The 26763-nt window shown below is 42.3% G+C and overlaps 1 protein-coding gene across 1 annotated transcript; it reads right to left on the bottom strand.

The window, feature by feature from the left end:
* On the bottom strand, positions 1-26759 carry ctnnbip1 (catenin, beta interacting protein 1). Its single transcript, XM_087833354.1, has 4 exons — positions 26618-26759; positions 13415-13529; positions 12820-12910; positions 1-1204 (listed from the first exon to the last, which is right to left on the bottom strand). The coding sequence occupies exons 2-4, from the start codon at positions 13508-13510 to the stop codon at positions 1146-1148; spliced, it is 246 nt and encodes an 81-aa protein (XP_087689480.1). The 5' UTR covers positions 13511-13529; positions 26618-26759; the 3' UTR covers positions 1-1145.
* Between the last annotated feature and the right edge of the window lie 4 nt (positions 26760-26763).

Genomic DNA, 26763 nt, shown 5'->3' with positions numbered 1-26763 from the left:
CACAGACACAAGTGGCTAAAACGAGCTTCCTGAGAAAGACAAGCAGAGTAACAGATAGTCTGAGGAGCTCAATCACCCGGGAGGAGTTCACAGTAACCCTGCTATCACCTCCATCTAAAACTAGCTAGCTGAGGTGGTCCAGAGCACTTGGTTTCCTATAGGTGAGATGTTACGGGCATGTCCATCTAGGAGAGATAACATCTTCTCCGCTGGCTCGGCAAAGCCTCAGTGTCCCTGTAGGAGAGTTGGAGGCAGCTGCTATGGGGGAGGGAGGTCTGAGCATCTAAGCACAGAGTGCCTTCCCTTTGAGCTGGACGTGGATAAGTGGCAGAAAAATTCAAGGATGGATGGATGTTTACCAAATTACACGGAAACTCCACTAATGGGAATGTTTACGTCTCCGCAGAACTACAAAATAATATATGTCTTTTTTTTGTCCTGTTGATGGGGTTCAACGTATTTTACTGTATTTCCAGAAATGCAGCGTCGAGTTAACATCTGTATCTGTAGAGCATTTTGCATTTTTCATGTTTATAAATGAGGCCCCTGGTGGAAAGCAAACAAAAGCCTTTATAACACAACAGCTAAACCAAAAACAACTTCAAGCAGAAATAATCGAAATCTCTCGTCTAACACTCATCAATCATCGCTCTCGCTGCTTGACCAAAACTATAATTCTCTTTGCTTCGGTCAGCCCGCTGGTCAATTCTACCAGCGACAGCAGATACAACATGTAACACTGCTAAAAAAAAAAGAAGTCTCAATACAAACAGAACGATACACATCCAAACCCTCCTAAAAAAACAAAAAACCCAATGATAATCATCCACACGATCGGAGTGTTTTCACTGACTGCCTTGGTGCCAAAGCTTCAGCCCGCAGTGACCCACACTTGAGTGCATCTCAGGTAATGGTGCGCCGACTTGTACGAGGAGGAGTCGAGGGGTGGAAAAGGCCGGGTGGAGGGTGAGGCAGCCCCCGCCCCGTCTCTTTCCGTCCTCTTCTGTCCCTCTCAGGCGTCCTCCCTTCACCTCCTCTCCTGAGCTCAGCAGGGGTCGTGTTTGTGGAGATTAAAGGTGGTGTGGATCACGTGCAGGGAGGGATTGGGGGTGAGGTGGGTGGGGCGAGGGGCGCGGGAGCCAGGGTCACTGTCGTCGATCCTCCGTCTCTGACCGTGAGAACGCCATCACCACATCCTCTGCACCTGAGAATCAACGTGAGACACAAATACAGACTTTTAATGTGACGTGCTTTTTATCTAACACCAGCGTCGATCGATAAAGTACGATAGAAAGGATAAAAAATAAATAAATAAACACTACTACTTGTGCGCTTACATTTGACTTATGCCGTGTCTCTACTGTTGCACTGTAATGCTGCTGCTGCTGGGCCCTTGTGGCAATAGATACACACTTTGAATGAGGTAGTATGTCATCAGTGACAACAGCACATCGGAAAAGGATGGAAAATGCCCTTCGTTTTGTTCGCACTAATAAATGCTGCCGCCTGCACAAGCTGCAAGCATCGATAAAAAGCTATTTTGTTTTTCTTTTTCAGACTGTCAGAAATATCATTATCGTAAATTTCCTTTATTCCGGGATATCGTTTTGAGACTATATTTCCCACCTCTAGTAGCCACCCGGACAGGACATGATGGAAAACCAAAAAAGGTAAGGATTTTATTATCAACTGGGAAGGAAACTTTACTTCCAGCTTCAGAAGATAAGCTGTTAAAAGAAACTATTTACTTTTCGGACTAACAGGAAACGTGTTGTTGCCTTTTCTTAGAGTCGGTCTAAATATTGGACTCGGCACAGAAGCAGTAAGTGCAAACACAACCATACAGAAATACTAAGGAACTTTTGCGCCAGTCATGAAAGTTTTGAGAGGCCTTGGGCAGAGACTTATGAAAGTTACCTGATGCATTTACAAAAAAGTCAAGTCTGCGAAACATTTGTTGGGCCGCATGCACAAAAACAAGGCCGCTCTCTGCCGTGAGGGATCAATTTGCATTCTTCTAGCTACATGCATCTATCCCAGTCAGTCTTCCACATGTTTTGAGCTATCGGAAAACCCAAAACAAGTTCGAGTTCAAAGTGTGAAGCCACACAAGTTTTCCACAGGTCCTAGGATCCCGTCGGTATCCTGTAAATCCTGTCGGCTGTGACTATAAAGCCGAAGGGGAATACCCTGCCGTGAAAATCCTTTTGGTGCATGCAGGTAATTTCGTGTATCGCCATATATGTATCACCTACTGTGGGAACCCACCCTCCTCAATCTGAAACCACAGCACTCTGACTGGAGATACTGCAACACCCTGAGTGGCTCACTGACCTCCTGCATCCTGCTCTGCAACGATAACACTTAAATCTGAGGCTTCAGCACCAGTCAGTGTCCTCTGCTGTAGTACAAGTGTGTCTGCCAGTAAACTGTGTGAGAATCCAGCAGATTTCCAATTCGTGGAAAAACTATCAGTGTTTACCATTTCCTTTATTCTTTCTGTGCTCGTTTCATTTTGCCACCTTAATGAGGACCAACCGATAATTACAGCCTCATTTGTGTCGAGTCAACTAATGAATCCTGCCAGCTACACAAAAAGGACTTTCTCAGCTGGCTTCTGCTTAACAAGAAATCTTTCATTAGTCTGCTGCCAACTGCAATTTGTCAAGTGATTTGGACACACACCCACTGAGAGTGTTTTTTTACTCTCATAAGTGGATATACATTTTCCACTTCTGTTTACATAACATTAAATAAAATATACAAAGGTAATTCAGTGCCTCATATATTCAGCTGTTCTCTCACATTAAGCACTCCGGCATTCAGAGTTTAAACAAAGAAGAAAATATCTAGTTGTCAAAAAGGAAGTACTCTCCCTCTTTTAATTTTAAGGTTTTACATACAGGACAACACAACTTCTTCACATCATTGCTTCAGTTCATTGATGTGTGTTTGCATTCATTCATGCACAGCTCTCTTAAGGTCCCCCCCCCCACAGCATTTCAATCAGGCTGAGGTCAGGACTTTGACTGGACCGCTGCAAGATGTTAATTCTTTTCTTTTTCAGTTTTTCTTACAGATGCTTTGCTTTGCTCGATTCATTGTCCTGCTGCATGAGGCAGTGTGGGCTTCAGCTGTCAGACAGACTCTCATTTGACTCTAAATACTTATACAGGCTGCAAAACAAGTGCAAATCATCGTCCCCACCACTGCGGTGACAGTTGGTTAGACTTGTTTGTGCTGAAATGATGCAGGCAAATGGTGTTCTGCAAATGTGTTACTGCGTGTTATAACCAAACATCTCCACTTTGGTCTTGCATCTCTGAAGGTTATTGTTCTCAATGTGCAACTTTGCAAACCCAAGAGAAGCGGTTTTCTCCTGACAAAGCTTCCAGACAAGCTATATTTACATTTAACATGCGAACTCAGGCCTGCAGAAGCTGAGATGAAACTCTTGGGTTTATTTTGTTGTTTTGTTTTTCTGACCTTGGGGTGAATTGGCTGGGATGCACACTGGCAATGATTGTTTGGCAATGGCCTCATAACCCTCCCCAGATTGTTGGACCAGCAACTATTGCTTCTCTAAGATCACGACTGATGGCTTTCCTCCTCCATCATGCTAACACACACCTGAATGCTGCAGAAACAGCAAACTTCCAAACCCTCTGCTACTTCTCGAGGTGCAGATACCCGTTTATTATTATTAGATTTTGTGTTTTTTAAGACGCTGTCTTTTCTTTGTCACATGACTATCAAGTACTTTTGCACCACTGCATAACTGTTGCTGGATAGGATGTCAATGGCCATTTCCTCCGCCAGCTCTTCAAGTCAGAGTAATGCCGGAGAGGCTGATTTGCACCCATGTGATAATACAGTGGCTTAGCTAAATCACAACGAGTGACTGGGGGTCATGTGTCCTCCCTTATGCAAGCTCTAAGCAGGCAGCACCCTCATCTAAGCTAAATAGAGTATTTCTAGCCTACTGTTGCGTGTTACATGTGAAAAAGCTTAGCGGAAGATAATGTCCCAACCTGATTCATTTGAGAACGACGTGGGAGACCTCATTAATGTCTCCCAAAACCTTAAATTAAAAAAACTACCTCAACGATGAGAGGAGAAAAACGATAGCAAGGTGCAAGAGTCTACATCTACAGTACGCATGAGCATGTGATGACATAAAAACCATCTAATAAGCAACATCTAAGAAATCTCATTAACACCGAGCTCCACACCTTTTCAAATGGTTAAGAAGAATCTATCAGCACCTCGTGTGTGCCTGCTATAAAAAGCCTTTCTTCTCTTCAGCCCTGAAGTGCGTGTTAGATTTAATTATTATGGAGATATGAAAGTAGGCCAGGGACTGTGAGCCTTCACATGTATTTGGCACAAAGGGCGGACCCTCCTCATCAGACGGCACAGACCCTCCAAAAAACCAGAATTTTGTTTTTAATTTGCTATCGCTCTGGGAAAAGAATTTGCATCTTTCTATAGCGCATTCAGGTCATCCTGGAGCTTGATGAGATCAAGACTTTTTTGAGGGGGGTGGAGGGTTAATATGATCTTTCAAGCTCCCCCTCCCACGGGAGCTCCCTGGCTTACCCCAAAGAGACTACAAGAAAGAAAAAACAGTATCAGAAACATGCTGCTTGACTTCAGCTCATAAAACAAACCTCATCTGCTCTGAGACACCACGTGGGGATAAATGGTGCTTGAAAAAGAGACAATTATGTAATACCACACAATAGGAGAGTCGACCTGAATTACACCTCTGCTGAATAGCACGGATCATGTTTTGGTGCAGCAGCGTGTAATAACAGCCATTCATCAGAATAAACGCCTGCCTGAATTATTTTGTGTGATGGGAGTTCGTTATTGTGTAGCGGGCGGTTCACGCTCTGAGCAACTCGGGCAGAAGAAAGCAGCCGATAGTTTCTCCAAATACTTCCACAGATGGATGGAAGGGCTTTATCTGAGCACTTTGCCCTGCCACACACACACACACACACACACACACACACACACACACACACACACACACACACATATACTCTAGCCAACAAAATGGAAACGTCAGGTCCCTCAACACTGTTGCCTAGCGACAGATAAAAATCAAGACTGCATCACTGCCGTTGCGGCCTATGAGCAAAAAGCTTTCGGTCTGTTTCGTTGCAGCTCTGCGTCCAGCCCCCTTTCTCCCTCCTGCTCCCCCGCCCACCTCACACTGGCTCCTTCCTCGCCACACGAGAGCGGCACAACACCGGATGGTGGATTATATGAATACAGCGACAGTAAATGTGCTCAGCCCACCAAAAGAAACAAAATAAGAACATTAATGCGTTCACATGAACATATTCATAAGCAAGCAGCCTTTCTTCGCTTCTCTGAGACTACAAATCAAAATGTGGTTGCCTGGGATTAACTGCAAAACACACAGGCTTGCAGAAAAACCTCAGAGGACGAGAAAACTGTGAATTAACCCAAAAAGAAGTTTGTTTGATGTCAAAGGCGCCAAGCTGCACTCCCGAGAGTGTCTCCAGCCTCTACATGATGACTCTAGTGTAGCAGCGAGGAAGCACCAGCAACACTTCAGGTCACAATCTGTGCGGGGTCAGGCCAGGGGATAAAGGCGTGGGACACCCATCATCCCCCCAAACTCAACAACAGCAGGGGCGAGTTAAGGAGCGTGACACACAGCGGGGAAGTGTGTGTGGTCCAGCTCAAAATATTTACCAAACACAGTGGGTCTGTCAGCTCAGAGCCCTGCACTTCTTACTGCTTAGTAATTATTACAACAACATAATTTTAAACTGTCGTTTTAAACAAGATAATAAAGCTCAACAACTTTGTGGTTTAAAAATAAAAAAGACTATTTTAATGCTATCCTTTATAAACAAGGCTGTACAGATAGATTTAATCTGTTTGTAACAACATTTGTTTTTAGAGAAAATAACTAAAAATCAGTTTTGGTTAAGGAGATCATAAAGCAGTTCTTTCAGACATACTCTAACACACCTACTGGCAGATTTGGAATAGAGATATAAGGAGAAACTGAGGCAGACGTGGTACTTAATAAATCTGAGTGCTGGGCAGCAGACTCATGCTGCAGTGAGGAATCGGATAAAGCCAGGATCAATACGGCTATGGCCAAGCCAAGAAGCCAAACAAAGCGGGGGGAGGGGGTTTGCTCAGTGCTCTGACCTGGTCTGAATATATTGATCAAACATGGCTGCGGTGAATGAATGGATGAGACAGACAGAAAGAGACCCGAATATCACAGCCAGGCTGTGTAATTAGCACCCCAGCCTGGCCCTTTCATGACACCTGCTCCACTCCTACCAGTGTAGCACGTCACAACACCACCGAGGCCCAGAAGGGAAGGTCAGCTTTCCTGGGACATCTGAGGTTGCCATGGCAACCCCACTCCTCCTCCACCTCTATTGTTCAGGCCATGCAGCATCCTTCTGGGAGGAATAAACTTCCCTCGTCAAATCAGAAAGGATAACAAGCCCCGAGACTGCTGCCTTTATGAGCGGTTTTGACAAACCGTATTGTTTAAAGTGACATGACGCCAATTACAGAAAGCTGTGGATAAAAGAGCTAAAGAGGAGGAATAAAAAGCCCTATTACAAAACACCACTGTATTTCCCATACTGCGCGTCAACTAGTGTGTCAACGAGGTCTCTGCATCATAACGTGTTAATTCGCTTTTAAATAGACACAGTTATTGTTCAGTATTAGTCAAAAAGTGGCAATTAACACTCAAAGGGAGCGCCAAAAAACACAACTTCAGGATTTCTCACTTCAATGCCAAACATGGTAACAGCATTTAAGCACAGCTTATTATCCTTCTATGCAGATTAAAAAAAACAACTTCATTAAGGCATCACAGAAAAAAGCTGTGTGGAAAAAAAAAACCCCGTCTCAGCTACGGAGCCTTCGGCAGAAAATTCCTCTTTGGCCTGATTAAAATCGCAAAACAAAATTCTGTATTTGCATGTATGCTAATCAGCCAATTAAAACGATCTGAAATGCAAATCCAGTGACCCATACTCTTACAAGAAATATGAGTGGCAGAAAGCTGATTTTCTATTGTTTTTTGTTTGGTTGTTTTTTTCCCCCCACAAGGAAGAACCAGTAAAAAAAAAATCTGCTAGTTGAGCAGAGTCTGAGAAAATGAGTCCCGTGTGAGCTACATTCCCACTCAGTCCACTCGACACGAGGAAGCCTGAACACTTCTCTGCTGCACATCATTTTTGCACCAGAACGTGCTAAGCAGACAGCAACCCTAATGTTATCCATCAGTCACATCAGTAGAGCTACACCTTAGGAGATGTCTTGCAGACAACCTAACCTTGATTTCGAATAACATCAGAGGACATTTTCACTACTACACACTCCACTGTGCACGCAGCGCCCTCTAAGCACCCCACCACCTGATCAGTGACGCCATGTGTGACCAGGGCTCGCAAAATCGCTAGCCCGACGTCCCGGGGCTAGCGATTTTTCCAGTCGGGCTACCAAAATCTATCTCTGCCCTGTCCGTCGGGCTATCGTGGGAAGGAAAAATCTATGTCAATGCTTTTGCATTCTTTCGGAAATGTAGCTGGGTAATTATGTCATTGGCATCGGTGAGCCACTGTCAATATGTGACATATTGAAATCGCGTTTGAATTTGCGCTTGTTTTTTGCTTTCACTTTGCAATCGCGTGAACTGTGTATAGAGAGTGACAGCACTGATTGGTGAGTGATGATAATTTGCGCACCAATTCCTCTGACATCGTCTTATCAATCGTTAGCTTACTATGCAAACATGACAAGTGAAATCTCCCGCAGCTTAAACATGTGAGAGGTTGATCGCGCAGAGAATCGCTGAGCGTTATGTAAGTGCGTGTGTAAAAGCAGCAGGATATATATTTTAGTTCTGCTGAGCCAAATAAGACAGGTCAGCGTGAAGAAGTGACAGCCAAAGAGAAGCTTACCACAAAACGGAAAAATTATGACAAATCAGACTATAAGGCAAAAAGAAAGTGCAGCTTTATGGTTTCATGGACAAAAGAATTTCTGTGGCTGCAATATGACGAGCTAAATAACCAGGGGTGCACATAAGTGGTCCGCAGGTGCGCATTCGCTGTCAAAATAAAAAACGCGCACAAGATAAGAAGTTGCAACGCGTGTTTGCGTACATAGGATTTTCTGGAGGAGGACAGACATTTGTTTAGAACTCTTAAAGATGTCGAAGAAGCTCCTTTAAGCAATTACTTTGGTGTTCCTCCACCTCCAAAGAAATGTCAGAAGGAGTCAGAACCACAAAAGAAGCGCGTATTCTCGTACAGTGGTTGCAGGAGGTGAGCTGGCTTCAAACAAATGATGAACGCACTGAGATGTGGTGCAGAATGTGCTGTGAAAATCCCACTCTAGCGGACAAAAACAGCCTTTTATATGGACGCAAACCCGCGTTGAAACTTTTTATCTGGTGCGAGTCTTATTTTGACAGCGAATGCGCACATGTGGACCACTTATGTCCAGCCGTGTAAATAACATAATGTTCTGCCGGTTGTGTTGTTGGTTTTCCCTCGATTTCTGAGTCGACAAGCGCCTTTGTTACTGGGACCAGTCATTTTAAGAAAGGCCCCCATTAGAACCCATGAGAAATGCAAGCATTATTGCTCAGTCTGCAATATCTTTCCCAGAACAAACACCGATTGCAAATAACATACTAAAAATAAACCTGAAAAATCTGTTTAAAACAGCGTACTATGTTGCAAAGAGTGAACTACCACTGGTACAATTTAGCAGTCTTTGCAAACTTCAAAAAGCAAATGGCCTAGATCTTGGTTCCACTTGCCTCTTACCTGTGACTTCAGTGGAAATTTCAAATTCAGAATATGACACAGACTGATTCATGTCCTACACAGTTCTTACAAGTTCATAGAAATTTCTGTTCAATTAGAACCAAGTATTTGAGTTGATGATTGTAATTTTTATACAATTAATGTTTTGTTTCCTTTACAATATTATACTTTAATGTATAATATTGTAACGGAAACAAAACATCAATCAAAAAATTGCTCTCTTTTTTATTCGGGCTACTTAAATTTATTTTGGGCTACCAAAAACTGAAGAGTCCCTGCCCGAAGGGCTACCAGGGATTTTGAAATTTTGCGAGCCCTGGTGACACTATTGCTCCATGCTGACACCCCTTGAGGGTGCTGGTATCAGAGCATCCTGCGTCAGCATGGTCAAACTACGCTGCGTTTCACAGACTCACAAACCAGTCCCAGTTTAGAAAGTGTACCAGTATTGATGACCGTGTCACCCGTTCGCGACGCTGAGAACATGGGCAGACCAATTTTTCCCCAGACAGAAAAACTCAATAAGGAGATTGAAAAAAATGAGGCCTATAATTCAACATGATCATGATGCTGGTATTAATAAAACGTTATCAATATCAACCCCTGAAGTAGTACGAAGTGAATAATAATTAAAGCTGTAGTTTCAGCATCTGCTGCAGAGATTAACCAGAAGTTTATGGAGATGCAACTGCCAGCTTGACCCACCCTCACTTATGGCAACATTTTAGTAACAGTGTTGACATCCTTGCCAATCTCATTTAGCAACCAAAGAAAACCGCAAACAACTGAAGATAACTTTATCTTAATGGATAAAAAAGATATTCATAAGTTTAACTTGAAATAATAAAAGGCTACAAATTGCAAAGCTAAGCATATCACAAAATGTGAAAAACAACAATATCATATTGTGAGTGAAGTATTGCGATAATATCGATAACTGATAATTGTGTGGTGTCTGTATTCCGATAATGCAGTATGAGAAAGACAAACACCAGTTGCCTTGAGGTGTGTGTCTGGCTGCTGCACCGTGTGATGGCTCGCTGGTACAGACAGTTCTGCTGGTTCATCCGGCGGGATGAGGGAAAAAGTCTCCTGTCGTTATAATGAAGTGTGAGCAGTGCAAACTAGATAGAGTACAGCATGAGTCAAACCTCTCGGTACAGGTGTTGAGAATTTGTCTAGCAGCAGAAATACACATTCAAATACATTCTAGTGCAAACAGCCTTTCCTCAAAGTGTATGAATAAAATTAGCATAATTACCTATGTTTATCAGCTTGCTGTGTGACTCACTACCAGGCAACAAATATACTTCCTTTCATCTTTTTTTACTCCCCAATTACCAAGTGTAAATGAGATCAAATACTGGACTTTCTCTTCACACCAACTGAAAAGATCCCACGTGTGCTGATCCCTACAAACCGCTGTCCTTCAGCACAGCGCTCAATATTTAAAACAGATTAACTCTCAGCAATCTGCACGATGCTTAATCACAATACCTCAGACATAGTGCAGACCACAAATTATCCACTGGCACACCGAGGAAGTGGCACGCCGCCAAATGACACTAAATGTGTCCGTTTCTGTGATGTATAATGCAGACTTGGAGCGCCATATTCCTCCATAATTGATGAGACTCTTCCTAGCTTTATTGACAAAGCAAAGACTTTGCATGGAGTGAGAGGCGGCCAGCACAGCAGCATAAACTGACAGCTAGGCTGCAGTTAAAAAAAGAAAAATGTACATCATAAATTAATGACTTCAAACCAGTACTGATCTCCCATTCGGGTGCCGATCATACGTCCTGTCTGCTGCAGTTCTTTATATTCTGCTGCCTGATGAAGGAACGCAGTCTAATAATGAAATACACATCATCAGTGATGCAATGACCCGTATTAAAAATTCAATGTCGCGTCCCACACTGCACAGTGAGGGCGCGATTAACAAAATGTCAGTGTACTTCGGCGGCGCGGCGCGGCACAGCATGTCGTACCTTTTACCCGCACCTTACTCAACACCTTATATAATCACAGCCTAATCCCTTCGACGCAGAAAATGTGATATTTCTAAATTCAAACATGATTGTTTCCCCACAGAGCAAGGACGCAGACAAGGACACCTAACACTTCCCTCTGGGTGAAGCATCAACGCCAATTTTCCAAGCTGGAAGCTCCCCTGGGGAACCCAATATCATAAAGGGCAAAGCAAGACCGGAGCCCCAGCAGGTTCACCACAAGAGGACAGCGGGACTCCGAGCTCGCAGATGTGTTTTTGGACTGAGCTAAAGTCTACTCACAAATAATTAAATAAAATAACAATGCTGCTGCTTTTTTAACTGCAGTGCCTTTTCACATATACCATTTTGTTAAATATAGCGCCCTCAGGTGGATTAAGCTCAGGAGCACCACAGGCAGGTTTAGAAAGCTCAACAGCATCCTCTGCTGTCTTGACAAGGCATGACCAGCATTTGTAAGGTTACAGCTGTAATGAAGAGAGATTTACAGAGAAAACATCAAAATATTATCCATTAAGTAAAGCAGAGGAGCAACTAGTGATGTGCTTAAGCTGAGGATGAGTCACTTGTTTCCAGACAGTCATGCTGTTTGCAGTGTGAGTAATCTCGCAGTGCTGGTGGGCTGCTGAGTCGGCCTCCTGTGCACAGTCAGCGAACCCGTTCGGCCTGCTGGGGTGCAGACTGTAAAGGATGATGTGTGTGAAGGGATTTTCCCCTCGTTTTTGGTCGGGCATTTTTTCCTCTAAGGGTGGTGTCTGTGGGCTAATGTTTTATACACGTTTAGCAATAGCACGCTGCCATAAACACCTTTGATTTGTACACATTCACAAAAAACTATGAAAATTAGAACTATACTGATATGCAAAATAGGAGTACAACAGGGTTTTTGAGCCTTTGGGGGTTGAATATGAGGCTGGTACCTCATCTCTATTAATTTCGCTGACATTTGATAAACAAAGATAGTTAAAAATGTGTCTTTTTACAATAACAGTGATTTTCTTTTCACCCTGGATAAAACTTACTGGGGCGTGCCAAAACCATCTTTCTGCAGTCCTATGAAAAACTAAGCACACCACATGGTTCAGTAGCTTGTAGAACCACCTTCAGCATCATTAACTTAAGTCATTATTTTCTGTATGACTTCATCAGTCTCTCACATCATTGTGGAGGGATTTTGGCCCACTCTTCTTTACACAGTTCCTTCAGTTCATTCATATACAGCTCTCCTAAGGCCCTGGCACTACTTTTCAATGTGGGTGAAGTCTGGACTTCGTCTGGGTCATTGCAACACATTGTCCCGTTGAATGACCCGGTGGGGGCCAAGCTTCAGCTGTCAGGGATATGGCCTCGCATTTGACTCTAGAGTACCAACATCTGCATTTTGGTCTCATCTGTCCAAAGGACATTGTTCCTGAAGTCCTGTGGTTTCTTCAGATGCAGTGTTGCAAGCCTTTTTAGAGAGAAGAGGCCTTCTGCTGGCAACCCTTCTAGCCATAATTGTTTAGTGTTATTCTAATTGTAATGCCATGAACATCAACATTTAGCATGCTAACCGAGGCCTGCAGAGTCTGATGTGTAGCTCTTGGATATTTTGCAATTTCTCTCTGTATTGCACAGTCTGACCTTGGGGTGAATTTAGTGAGACATTCTTCCAGGGAAGAGTGCGGCAGTGTGTTAAACACCTAATGCTCCAGACCTAAATTAATGCAAACTGACAAACAGATCTGATTTTATAATCATTTAATAAAGTGCTTTTGTTTATCAGCACCTAGTGGCTACTTGCCCTCTTAATTTCTACTTAATTTCTATGGAAGCAGTAAGGACGTAGTTCGTTTTTTCACAGAACAGCATGAAGTGCTGAGAAAACTTTTTCACATGAACGTATTTCGCAACTACATAAACAAGTATTAAACTGTTAAACTGTGTGTGTGTGTGTGCATGTGTCACAGCCTTACCCTGGTCTATGTTGTGCTGCGGTAGCTGGCTCATCTGACTGTGGACCACACCTGCGTAATTTCGGAGAAAAGCCTCTTCACTCGGCGTAAGCTGAAGAGGAGTGAACAAAGTGACATTAAAAATCACAAAAAAAGTAAAAACAAATTGAAATACTGACCTCAAAGACTAAGTCAAATACTTCTGTTCAACATGCTGATTAATGAAACATAGCAATTCTCCCAGAAACAGCTATGAGGCAATTTAGATCCAAAATATTTTGATTTTTAACATTAATTATTTCAAAGAAATTGCTTTGTTTTTCTTCTCTCTGCTCCTTTAGCACACGTTGCTTGAACAAACAAAATGTGTGCCACATAAACTGAGTCACTGAGGACTATCTTCTGTTGTTGCTTCAATCTAACAACATCATTATTAGGTGATGACCTGTGCAAACTGCACAGATCAGTTGAAGGTTTGGCTAGGGAATGGATTTCAGGTTATTATAATGTGTGTCTTTGCCAACTAAAGCAATAACCACAGTGTGCATGAGCCGTGCGTGCCTAAATCTGAAACTTCAAATGGCAAAGTTTTGTGGTAATCAGTGTGTCTCCTTACATTTGATCCCATTTTCTTGAGCATGAGCAGGACCCGCACTTTCTGTTGGATGTACATGTCTTCAGGAGACTTTCCCGGGGCCTCCTCGCGGTTCATCCCCCCTGCTCCTGTGGCTCTGGACACACAAACACATCAGCATTACACAAGATCTGTGAAAATCAGTTACACAAGTATTGATATGAGACAATTGGGTTGTTTCAGTGACACAGTGTGACAAGAGCCAAGCTCAAAGAGTGATTAGGCAATAAAGATTAGACCATTTCAACAAGTATCTTCAGCAGTTGTGTTATTCTGCATGATAGTGGATATTACCAAGACGTCACAATTACAGAGAAATTCAACCTGACCAAACTAAAGACACAAATTGACTGATCTACTGGAATTTCCCCACTTGATCCTCTCTCGAGTTTACAGAAAACGGTCAGTGAAAGAGAAAATATCCAGTTAGTGGCAGTTCTCTGGGCCGTTTTGATGAGAATGGCCAGACTGCTTCAAACTAACAGGAAGACAACAGTAACTCAAACAACCACTTTTCAAAAGCTATGGTCAAGGTATGTCGAAGGGCATCTTTGTTAGTGTAACACCTCCAATCTTAAAGCAGGTGAGAATAAACAGCAGCAGAAGACCACACCTGGTGCCACTCCTGTGAGCTAAAACAAGAAACTGAAGCTTCATTTCACCAAAATTGGACAACAGAAGATTGGAAAAATGCTGCCTGATCTGATGAACCTCAATTTCTGCTGCAACATCTGGAAGGTAGAGTCATAAACTGTCACAAACAACACAAAAGCATGGATCCATCCTGCTTTCCAGTAGAGGTGGGAATCACCATACATCCCACGATACGATATTATCACAATACTTAACGCACGATACGATATTATTGCAATTTTTAAAAATATTTTGCGATATTCAGATTCTGTACATAAAGGTAAACTTTATCAATATTCATTTTCTCTAATATCAAAGTCTCACACTCAGTCTTTCTCTCATTTCAGTTTTATTGTTGACAAACTGAACGGTTTGTATTACAGTCTAGTCCAACTTAACTGAACGCAACCATCTGGTACAATTATAGCTATTCTGAACTATGCAGTTTATGAAAACTATGCAGCCAATTCAGCAACTGAAGAATTTGAAAGTAAATTAAAACAAAATATAATTTTACATTAAATAAAAAAGTTTTAAACTTAATTAAAATAAAATGTCTTAAATTAAAATAAGTAAACTGTCATGTTTATTGCTGCCAAAAAAAAGTTAAACACATTTGGACAGTGAAGGAATGTCAGGATTCTTGCTCAGAAAAAGGATCAACATGCTCTGAAGTCAGAGCACAAAAACCTTTTTTGTAACAAAATATCGATTTCTGCTGTCCCTGTATCGATACATTATTAGCAAACAAAATATCACGATACTACACAGTATCGATTTTTTTCCACACCCCTACTTTCCAGGCAGGTGGTGCTGTAATGGTGTGGAGAATATTTTTGTGTCACACCTTGGCCTTCATTGTACTTATTGCATTGGTCGGTCTGGTTGGGTACGATTTATGTAAATTTCATCAGCATTGTCCATCATGATCTTTCTACTGAGCATTTTGATTAAAATTTAGATAACAATGTATCAAATATATATCCACAACAGGCCGCAGATTTTAAAGTATAACAGGAAGGACTACTGGGCAAACATATGTTCAGATGTCTGTGTCAAAACAGAATATAATCAAGGATCTTAGGCTCAACAGCCTACCTGAGTTTTGTTCATGACAATGTCCAACCCTTCATGACCACAGTTCACAAAGCTTAAATCATTTCAAACTGGTTTCTTGAACGTGACAGTGAATTCACTGTACTCACATGGCCTCCACAGTCACTGTCACTGTGTCATCATATCAACATGAACCAAAAATCTTTGAGCACCTTGTTTGCTTTGCCACAAAAAAATAAGGCAGTTCTGATATATAGATATATATATATCGGACAGCCACACCCACAGTCTTCCAGTACTTCCAGACTACTTCGTATAGTTAAAGTGCAGGTTTGGCTCTTTGCAGCATCATTAATATTGCACGGCACTTTTTACACAGAGCTCGCCCCTGCCTGTTTCCATCTCTTATTCTCCATCTAACTAATGACCTATTTTCACTGTCAGTCTGCAGAGATGCGAAAAACAGGCAAAGGGGGGAAAAAAACCGGGAGCAAAAAGAAGGTGATAAAAGGAGCTGCCAAATCCAATGTGTGTGACAGGAAAAGGTTCTGCTGTGATATGACACACACACACACGCCAAGGTCGCTGCTGTCACATTAGATCTCTTTTATGCCGCACCAACCAGACAAGCATACAGCACGTCTTCATATCAACCCTGAATTTAACCACAAAGGCTAAACACACAAGAGGAACAATTCACACAAAATAGCAAAATAAATCATTAAAAAGGATAAATTATGTGAGGAAAAAAAGATTTAATAGAGAGAAAATATCAGCATGCATGGCAGGATTTGTTCTTCTGAGAATATTTCATAAGAGCCACAGTGACTATGATAGCACTTGCTATTTATTTTGGCCTCTTATCTATACAAAGGACCACTAATGCATGTTGACAAGCCGTTTGATGTAGGGTTATATTTAATTGAGGAGCTGGCTTGCTGTTCCCCCTTTCCAGAGCCCAGGGGAAAGAGGATGAATGGGGTACCGTAGGCCACTGGCTAGCGTTTGCCACTGTGAGCATGTGGAATCATCCAGATCAGAGCAGCTGGAGACCATGCTTCTGGCACTTTGTAATTATAGCAATCTTTGGTGACTGTTTACTGCAAGTAGCTAGTACTTGACGTCTCCTTGTCAGCTAAAGGAAGTAGCAGGACGCCGAACGAGGAGCAGATAAATACATTAGTTATTCCCTTCAACCTGAGCATCAGCTGTAGCTTAATTGGAGAGCTGCTCCAGAAGACTCAAAGCAAGAAAGACATGAAAAGACTGAGACGAGCTTGCCAGCATCAGTTCAGTTGCTCAGTAAACCTTCAGGGGATTGGCGGTGATCTTGTGTGAATTTATTCGGATGGGGGTAGCGATGGAGGGAGGATGTTGGTAGAGGGTGCCGGGGAGGTGTCAGTGTCTTTAGATCAGCAGCAGTGACACGTTTGATCACTTCTCCGAGCACCTAACCTCAGACAAACGCAAGAGCTGAGACTCCCGGAAAGAGACCTACCAGCACGTAGACGAGCAGCATGAAGAATGAATGAAACTCAGGAGCTCCGATCTGCCTGCACACTGGGAATATGACAGTCATTGAATACGACTAGATAAAGAGTAGAGGATGAGGAGAGCGTCTGAAGTGAAACATTAGACTAATTGCCAAAAAGTGTTGTCTTGAGATCTATGAAGGGTGAAATGATGATGGAACAAAGACCCATCAGTTGTCTGTCATATTTTGAGATGTGACAATGTAACCATTTTCCCCTCCTGCTGCTGGACCGACATATTCAAAATTCACCATCTGTATAAATAGGCCTACTGCTTTCATGACTGAGGCATTTCAGATCCTCTGATGTTTCCTTTTGAAGTTTAAAAACTGTCCATATTTAGCACCGTGTCTACCCGGCCTCACTACTGTTTAGAGAGTTGCAATTTGTATTTTTATCAGCCTGAAATGATTTTATTTTATCTCACATTCACAGCAATATCTGCTGTAAGAAGAACAAACATGCCGCATAGTCCCATAAGGACAATTTCGACAGAAATTAGAAACAATGTGGAAAATGTAAATCAGGACGATCAGAGATATTTTTTACATTATCATAATGTGTTTGAGAGTCACTTAAAAAGGAATCTTCTGTGGATTTCATCCTTGCTTCTCCTGGCTGGTAGAGAGCAGAAGGATTAATTCACAGATGACTATTTTGGGCAGCAGAGCAGCTACAGAGATAAAATAAAATAAATACAACTTTGGTACAAACTGAACCGGAACAAAATGTACAACGCTGTAATTAACGCTGTGAAGATGCTTATGGATCGAGTAGTTTCACACATGCAATCCTACTAAACAAACTGATTTTCCAGCCACGTTGATAATTACCCAGCAATAATTCACATGTACTCTGTAGATCATAGGTGTCAAACTTTGGCCCGCAGCCTAATTACATTTGGCCCGCGAAGCCATACCAAATTACTATTAGAGCTGGTCTACTGGTATTATACAGCTAATATATATATTGTTTAGTATTAAACTTTGCTTGTTCCATATTCAGTTTTTCAGCAAAACTTGTTTGAGTCCATAAGAAAAGATTCATTCTTATATGTAGAGGAAGATTTTTTTTTCTTTAATAAATATTAATGTTAGCCCGCGACTTTGTTCCAGTTTTGAATTTTGGCCCACTGTGTATTTGAGTTTGACACCCCTGCTGTAGATGCTCTCAGTGAAGGCTAAACTAAGCTTAAATAACAGGTAACAATTTGTGACAGAGGGAGAGCAGAAAACAGAATATGTAGTTCTATATGTATATTGTCTAATTTTAAATTGATAAACACTAAGATATCAATGCCAAATTAATGTTTTTTCCCTTTTAATTTTACTGTGTACAATGTATTTTATTTTATTTACATGTTCAAAATAAAACAGACAACCAACCAGCGTAGGGTAAAGTCCAGTTTGAGATGATTTTCAAAGCATATAACAATACGTGTCCAAACAATCATGTTTATTTCATGCAGGGTTTACTTTTACATATCTGACAAATAAAAAAGCCACATCAAACTTCAATCAGTGACTTCATGCACAGTGCAAAACTTACATTATTGCTAAGTGAGATGTGACCACCTTATGCCTCTAACAGCATCAATCTTTGAAAGGTCCTTCGCACGAAGGTCATTACGTGTTTCCTAGAGTGCCTGCTGCAGCTTTTCTGTGGATTTAGTCCATCTTGCCTCTTTATGTTATCTCAGAATGACTCCTTGATGCTGGGGGCTCCATGGGGGCCATGCCATCTGTTGTCGGCTCTTCTCGTTGCCAAATCTTCATGAATCTGACTACATGCTCAGGATTGCTATCACACTGCACAAATTAATTTGGGCGTCAATAAAACCCATCAATCGTGATAGATAAAAACCTGCAGGTTGTTCTACTCTGGTTTTTCAGAACATGCACAGAAAACCACTAACAATATCATCCAGGAGGCATCTGGATCAGACTTATGAACAGTAGGTCTACTCTGAGCTCACTCTGGATGCCTGAGTACTTCACATGCTCTGTAACACTTATGCCAGCCAACGTTACAGCAGAAACTCAATGCTTGCTCTTTCTTTCTGTCACTATCCCAAGCTCATGTTCAAAGCAGAGGAGCTTAGGACTGGCAAATTGGACTTTTGGCTTCTTGACTGATTTCCTCCTTACAGTCCAGCACAACAACTGCATTTGCCACTAATTCTGATCAATTCTTTGCCAAAAAAATCAGACCCAAACCTTCAAGAACCTATATTCTTCAGCGCTGCCTGTTGTAGTGCTCTTAGCTCTTCTTCTACCATAAATTTAGAACCAAATATTTTAAACTTCTGACTCATCTGTCCAGAGTGTCTATCATTATTTTTCCACATCCTGGTTTTTCTCGCAAAGGCTTTGTTTCCAAGTTTCAGCAACGCCTCTTTGACCAGATTTTCTACACTGTAAATAGGAGCACTGGAGTCCGACCATCGCTAGCTGCTAGCTCACCTAAATCTTCTTATTTTGAAGGAAAGTCAACTGCTGTGATCTCAACATTAACTTTGTGATTCATGAGTAGACAACACATCTGGTGTCTACCACTAAATAACATGCCTTCAAAAGTTGATAGTTTTAATCAGCACAATAAGGCATAACATTTAAAACAAAAAACTTCATAATGATTGTATATGTATGTAAAAGATTCAGACATTAAAGATGTAATATTAGGAGAAAAACTGTCTCCTGCTCTGCTGAAATGCTCTGAATATAAACATGGTTAGGCATAGTGATATTTGCTGCCTACTAGGATCATGCTAGCAATATTCTGGTGTGCTCTGCTGTGTAACATCTCAAATCCTTTCAAGGATCACAATAAGGATCCTGTCAGACTCCTTTGTATGTTCCCGAGGTTAGGTTCTAGAGGTGGGCTGGCTCAAAGCTAATCCCTCGAGGGATACTCAGCCAGCCCCAGACACATACGGCTAATATTCCAGACATAATCAAAGGGTTTCTTTTGTGCTGATCTAGCTATAATCTCCCCCCTCTCTGCCTGTGTTGTGCTTTTGTCAGTGTTGTCTTGTTGGGCTGAGCTGAGACATCAGGCTCTCTGAGCCCCTCTAGGCAGTGGAGCTAAACTAAATCATCACCGAAACTAAACTAAAGAGTCTAAAAACGAGAATGCCTGGAATTTTATCGTGTTTTTGTCTCTATTTTATGGATTTTTAAGAGGTTTTTTTGTCCATGACTGACCTATAAATGGACTAAAATTTCCAGTTGTACTGAGTGTGTATCTTTACAGTGCTCATTTTAACAATTTCAGTTCAACCCTCTATAATTTATGACTTTTAAACCTTCAAATAACAAGGGCAGTTATGCAGCATGGCGTGGGCATACACAACAGTTTGTCGCAGTCTAAGTTCTTTGATGTCTTTGATTAATGTGGCATTGCATCTGAAATCCCAAGCTATGTGCCATTGTTCAGCCTGTCCTGTGAATTACTATTAGCATACATTTCTATGGGTGCACTACTTAGTACATTCACATTACTACTTGAGAACTGGCTGGAGATATGTTGCCATGGTAACCCAACCTCGTTTAAGATTAACCAAGTAAAGATTAGGAACATTTTTAAAAATATATTATGCCTAACAAAGTGAAAGCATATATTTAAACACTTCAAAGGAAGAGCTACTGACTTAGATCTCAGTTGCCTTAATCTCTGTCTAGCAATTTCTTTCATGTACTACTGCATTGCATTGTGGGATATTTATGCTGGTGTAATGATTGGCATACATCTGGCCCATTTATATGATGTACCTAAATGGTCATTAACAATTAAAGTGCATTGTCCCTTTTCAATAAAATAAACAGATTTAATGGGTACTCCCCATTTACAGGTATCAGGGTGTAACATAGATGAGGTTTAGCTTAAACTGAAGATCGGCCTATACAGTGGGGCAAAAAAGTATTTAGTCAGCCACCGATTGTGCAAGTTCCCCCACTTAAAATGATGACAGAGGTCAGTAATTTGCACCAGAGGTACACTTCAACTGTGAGAGACAGAATGTGAAAAAAAAATCCATGAATTCACATGGTAGGATTTGTAAAGAATTTATTCGTAAATCAGGGTGGAAAATAAGTATTTGGTCACCTCAAACAAGGAAAATCCCTGGCTCTCACAGACCTGTAACGTCTTCTGTAAGAAGCTTTTCTGTCCCCCACTCGTTACCTGTATGAATGGCACCTGTTTGACCTCATCATCTGTATAAAAGACACCTGTCCACAGCCTCAACCAGTCAGACTCCAAACTCCGCCATGGCCAAGACCAAAGAGCTTTCGAAGGACACCAGGAAAAGAATTGTAGACCTGCACCAGACTGGGAAGAGTGAATCTACAATAGGCAAGCAGCTTGGTGTGAAAAAATCAACTGTGGGAGCAATCATCAGAAAATGGAAGACATACAAGACCACTGATAATCTCCCTCGATCTGGGGCTCCACGCAAGATCTCATCCCGTGGGGTCAAAATGATCATGAGAACGGTGAGCAAAGATCCCAGAACCACACGGGGGGACCTGGTGAATGACCTGCAGAGAGCTGGGACCAAAGTAACAAAGGTCACCATCAGTAACACACTACAACGGCAGGGAATCAAATCCCGCAGTGCCAGACGTGTTTCGCTGCTGAAGCCAGTGCATGTCCAGGCCCGTCTGAAGTTTGCCAGAGAGCACATGGATGATACAGCAGAGGATTGGGAGAATGTCATGTGGTCAGATGAAACCAAAGTAGAACTTTTTGGTATAAACTCAACTCGTCGTGTTTGGAGGAAGAAGAATACTGAGTTGCATCCCAAGAACACCATACCTACTGTGAAGCATGGGGGTGGAAACATCATGCTATGGGGCTGTTTTTCTGCCAGGGGGACAGGACGACTGATCCGTGTTAAGGACAGAATGAATGGGGCCAAGTATCGTGAGATTTTGAGCCAAAACCTCCTTCCATCAGTGAGAACTTTGAAGATGAAACGAGGCTGGGTCTTCCAACATGACAATGATCCAAAACACACCGCCCGGGCAACAAAGGAGTGGCTCCGTAAGAAGCATTTGAAAGTCCTGGAGTGGCCTAGCCAGTCTCCAGACCTCAACCCCATAGAAAATCTGTGGCGGGAGTTGAAAGTCTGTGTTGCTCGGCGACAGCCCCAAAACATCACTGCTCTTGAGAAGATCTGCATGGAGGAATGGGCCAAAATACCAGCTACTGTGTGTGCAAACCTGGTAAAGACCTATAGTAAACGTTTGACCTCTGTTATTGCCAACAAAGGTTATGTTACAAAGTATTGAGTTGTATTTTTGTTATTGACCAAATACTTATTTTCCACCCTGATTTACGAATAAATTCTTTACAAATCCTACCATGTGAATTCATGGATTTTTTTTTCACATTCTGTCTCTCACAGTTGAAGTGTACCTCTGGTGCAAATTACTGACCTCTGTCATCATTTTAAGTGGGGAAACTTGCACAATCGGTGGCTGACTAAATACTTTTTTGCCCCACTGTACATGAACAAAAGTACTGAGATGGCATCTGATGCCCTGCCCTGATTGCACGTGGTAAGAGACTAAGTATCTCTGACTTCTGCAGTAAGTCATACTAGGGCTGTGCCACAACATACCATCCATGACAGTACAGGCAGAAAACTGACAAAACAGTGTCATATTACATCAATTGATAATATATTAAACATGTAAAGTGTTTACGTTATCTAGTGCACACAACAATCAGACAAGGCCAGATCCTGTTTTTGACAGCAGGAGCTGCACGCCAGCCTCCGATGACTATTTAGTACCCACAAAACTATTTGCGCTAAACGTGGAAACAACAAATTTGTTTCACCACTCAAAGCAAAAGAAAAACACAGTCGTGTAAAACCAGGCTACGAAGGTGTGTGAAGAGATGCTAGCAGCTGCTGATGTGCAACCCAAAAGTAAACAAATGACTCAACCGAGCATCCCCGGAGTGCCGGCTAAGTGCACTCCATGCAACAGGAAGAGCAAACATTGGAGGGAAATTACTGATGGGGTTGCATTGCGGAAAAGGAGGGCTTCAAGCAGCTGGTCAAACAGAGAAAAATATCAGGTAGGAAATATTTTTAATTTCAGCTTTAATATGTGACTATATTGTCCTTGCTGCCCTACTGGTGCACCATAATGCTAATGCTATTGTTTCAGCAGATTCACACTTTGAATTATGTAGTCTGTCTCATTTCAAAAGAACGATTTTGTTTGCACTAATAAATGTTGTTGCCTGCAAGCTGTAAACATCAATAAAATCAGAAATATCATTATTGCAAATTTCCTTGAAAAATTATGATATAACTGTTGGGCTTTATCGCCCACCTGAGCTCATATTTGGTTGGATTAGTAAAAGGTCTCTATGAATACTTTTTCAGATTAAAATTTAAATCAAGTTATGATAAATGTGCAGGAAAATAAATCTCACGTTCGACTGTGTAGTTCAACGTGTTATGAAATATGTACTCAAATCATGCATTCCTTCAGTATTTTACACATTTTAAGCTTTTTATCTACCTCGCATCAACATTCAGCTCAGGATCACCAATTAACCTAATAGACATGTCTTTGGACTGTGGGAGGAAAACCTAACAGGCACAGAGTGAACATGCAAACGTGATTCGAGAACCAGAAACCTTCTTGCTGTGAGGCTGCAGTGCACCACTAACATTATATATACACTTTTTAAAAACATGGAGGCAATTATTGTTTCCACTAGTGTCTGCACATAAAAAAAACCAGAATGACAGATCACATTGTACTGCTATTTTCATCAGTGCGTTTTCTCCTGTTATCAGGGTGAAACGTGGGACACTAGTGTCATACTTGCCAAGATGGAAATAACAAGCAAAGGCCTTACTTTAAAATGACTACTGTCACCAATGTTTGCTAAAAGTGCACAGTTAAAGATTGCTACCACTCCAGCAAATGGGATTATGCTTGATTCAAATGTCATTGCAGTGCCACATCTCTTAAAATGCCACTTTAAAAATAGAGACAGGCCTATTGCTCGCAGGCTGAATATTTTGTGTTGAATTGTGATTATGTGTGTGCTGGTGCCCATTAGTGTCTCTGAGAAACATAAACTTCTCAAGACCATTTCAGGACTCTGGCCTGGCCTAACAGTGCAATGAGGGTCTGCTGCCAGGGATTACAGGATGCAATGTGATAGGTCTTCACATTTGCTGAGGGTCAAGCAGGGCGGAGGCTGCCACTGTTACTGGCTCTGCAATCAGCTGCTCACATGATGCATGACATCTGATTTACAAATCAAATTCCTCTGGCCAGCAGAACTCAACTGCACAGGGCTCTTGAGAGGTCAACAGCTTAAACTGGGGGAGGAAAAGCCGAGACGGTAAAATAACTTGAATGGAGTCACGGGCTGCTGCAACATCCCGAGCAAATGTGTGAGAAACCTAAGTAAGCTCAGTGTGGCTGCCAGCTGAGCTGCCAACAACCTGGCCTGGTTCTGCACAGCAGCTGTGCTGCTGCAGGTACACACATTTACGAACACATGCTCTTTTCTACCAATGGGTCATTGCGTGTATTAAAACTAGCCGACTGGAATTAGGACGGCACAATGTTGCCATTCAACACTGTAGTTTAGCAAATTTAGCCCAATCTTATCAGTTTTGCGAATTCTATACTAACACAACAGGGATGCAGCATGTACTGAGATGATTAAATATTAAAGTTAAATTAAAGTAAGAGTTTTCGGGCCTTGTTATGTGAAAATTTGAAATTGTCATAGCCAAAAATCCCACATAAGGAAGTCTACTTGACACCCAGAGAATTGAATCCCTATCGAACGGGCAGATCGAGGTCCCGACACAACAAGCTGAAAGGCTCCGACTTGAACTTTGTGTCTGTCTGCATGCTGTCACCTCTTCATATGTACAATGTTCCCAACAATGGTGACAGTAAATGGGGGACAATGGCCGTGAACTAGTTTGTGGAAACATGATTGATAAGTAGGTCATGTCTTGTTGTCACCATGTGAGGCATGAACTCAACCCTGCCCAAGTGTTCAAGCTTTAGCAGGGCTTCTCCGTGTATTCAACTATTCTTCAGCTAATTCTTTACGTCTATCCCGACTTCACTTTTTCCCTCCTAGATGGTTCCGAATTTAATTGCAAATTTACATCTGTAATGTCACGGCTTTCCTTTGAATTTTTTTTTTTTAAAAAAGTTTTTTGCAGAAACATTTTACATTAAAATTCACACGACTTGATTCTGCAGTTTTGTCTTCTTACGTCAAATTCGATAAAGCCACTTTTCCCACAGACTGTACCATATTACAAAATAAATAATTTTATTTATTTTTTTACGATCACAGAACTTGTCAAGCTTGTCAAGTTGAAACGGAAGCTGCTGCCTTAAGCTGGTCCCTCGAGGGCACTGGCTGCAAGATTTTCAAAAGAACCACCATTAAAGTCAGGGCACTAAATTCTGATTTATGAGATCTATGTGCTTGGAACAATAGAACAGACAGACATGAGCATATCTCTTGACTTCCATAAAACAGTGTTTTTAAGTCCAATTCTTTAAAAAAATCAAATCTGGTGTTCACTGGGAATGAGACTGGGCGTGTAAGCCACGAGTAGACGCAAGCAGTTCTAGTGTTGCGGTGTCAATCCACAAAAGTCTACTACGTGGCCTGGTTAATGCTGACAGGATGACAAGTGCTGTGCCAAACACAGAGCAAGCAGTCATGAGATAAAACAGCATTGCCTCCCTAACTCTGCTGGCAGGCAGCTGATGAGGTCCCCTCAGGGCTCGAGGAGGCTGAAGAGCAGCGAGCACGAGGAGGCCAGTGGTCCTAATCTCTCTGAGAAATCCAGACAGCTAGGAGAATGTGCAAACTAAGGCAGGCTTTACATTACTGCGGTCCGTGACTGGTATTCGTCAGGAGATTTCAAGTGTGCTTGCCAATGTGGCAGAACCCCAACACCCACACTCATCAATGCCCTGCTCCCAATAGGGTGCCAGCTTTGCCACTCTAGGAATTGTCAGCTTTCTGACATGTAGGAGGAGGAGGTGGTGGTGTAAGCAGACATGGGTAACTGACGGTGTGGCACAATGCATCCATGGGTGAGACCATCCAAAAATAGAAAAGCAGCCTTGTGGGTTATGTGAAAAGCAAACTTGAACACAAGAAAGTGGCCAAAAAAGCTTTGGTGGAGCTTCATGTTTAAATTTTAAACTCCAAGCCCAAGCATTGCCTTTGGGTGGGTGTTTGGGGACTGGGACAAATGTACTGTGCACCGCATGGAATTTCCAGCAGGAAACAGAAGGAGTCGTTATCTGAGACACGTTATGAACAATATTGTGAACATCATGAGCGTGAGCGCAAGTGATTCAAACAGCTACGATATCGCAGGGTCATTTACAAGTCTTCTTAAATCTTCCCCAAATGTGAATAAAGCAACAGAAATGCCCGGAAGCCCAGAGTGAAATAAAAACAGCTGTTTCTCTAAGAGGTGGGCACGCATGACCGTGGACTGGTTCCGTTGTCATGCTGCGGGACGCAGACTGTTCAAACTGTAGCAGCGCTCTCGCTAGCAAGCGGCGAGCCTCAGTCCGTTTTCGATGCGGGTCTTAAGCTATATCCTTCACGGGAAGGAAAAACGTACGGACCACACTCGTTTCTTTAACTTCCGAGTGGCTTTTGTTTTAACGTAAACACCCGCTTCATTTAGTCTCCACCAAAAAGGAAAACAACAACCAGGCGCTACACACTGGCAAAGCGGGCGATGCTAACCAACCAAGCTAGCTCGCTAGCATGCCCCAGACAAAAGCCTGAATGAAGTTCCTATGGGTGCAAACACCATCCAGGTATCGCTGCTCCGCCAGAGGTGCAAACGCTGGGATTCGAGCACACGCATCGTTCCTAAACCCCCTGACAACGTTTCCCTCGTAAGAAAACTGGAGATTGTGCTTACCCCTCCTGGTCCAGGTTTACTTTCTTCTGTGCTCTGTTTGAATGGTGTGTTGTTGTAGGAGGGCGTCCTGTTCCGGGGTCACATCCCTCCAGTCGGCAGAGCTACGGCGAACTGACTCAACGCAGCGACTCTCCTGCTGGCTCCCC

This window comes from Neolamprologus brichardi, chromosome 20 (genome assembly GCF_056152115.1).
Source record: "Neolamprologus brichardi isolate AB-2024 chromosome 20, ASM5615211v1, whole genome shotgun sequence".
Taxonomy (NCBI): Eukaryota; Metazoa; Chordata; class Actinopteri; order Cichliformes; family Cichlidae; genus Neolamprologus; species Neolamprologus brichardi.
The sequence above is the reverse complement of the archived record's forward strand: the minus strand, read 5'-3'. Positions and strand labels throughout refer to the sequence as shown.

What these genes read in the sequence shown, in the direction of transcription:
- ctnnbip1 (XM_087833354.1), bottom strand. Translation starts at nt 13,510, where the DNA reads ATGAACCGCGAGGAGGCCCCGGGAAAGTCTCCTGAAGACATGTACATC. An exon ending in TCAAGAAAATGGGATCAAAT is followed by an intron (nt 12,911 to 13,414) that starts GTAAGGAGACAC and finishes ACTCCTCTTCAG; the next exon opens with CTTACGCCGAGTGAAGAGGC. An exon ending in GCAGCACAACATAGACCAGG is followed by an intron (nt 1,205 to 12,819) that starts GTAAGGCTGTGA and finishes GTTGATTCTCAG; the next exon opens with GTGCAGAGGATGTGGTGATG.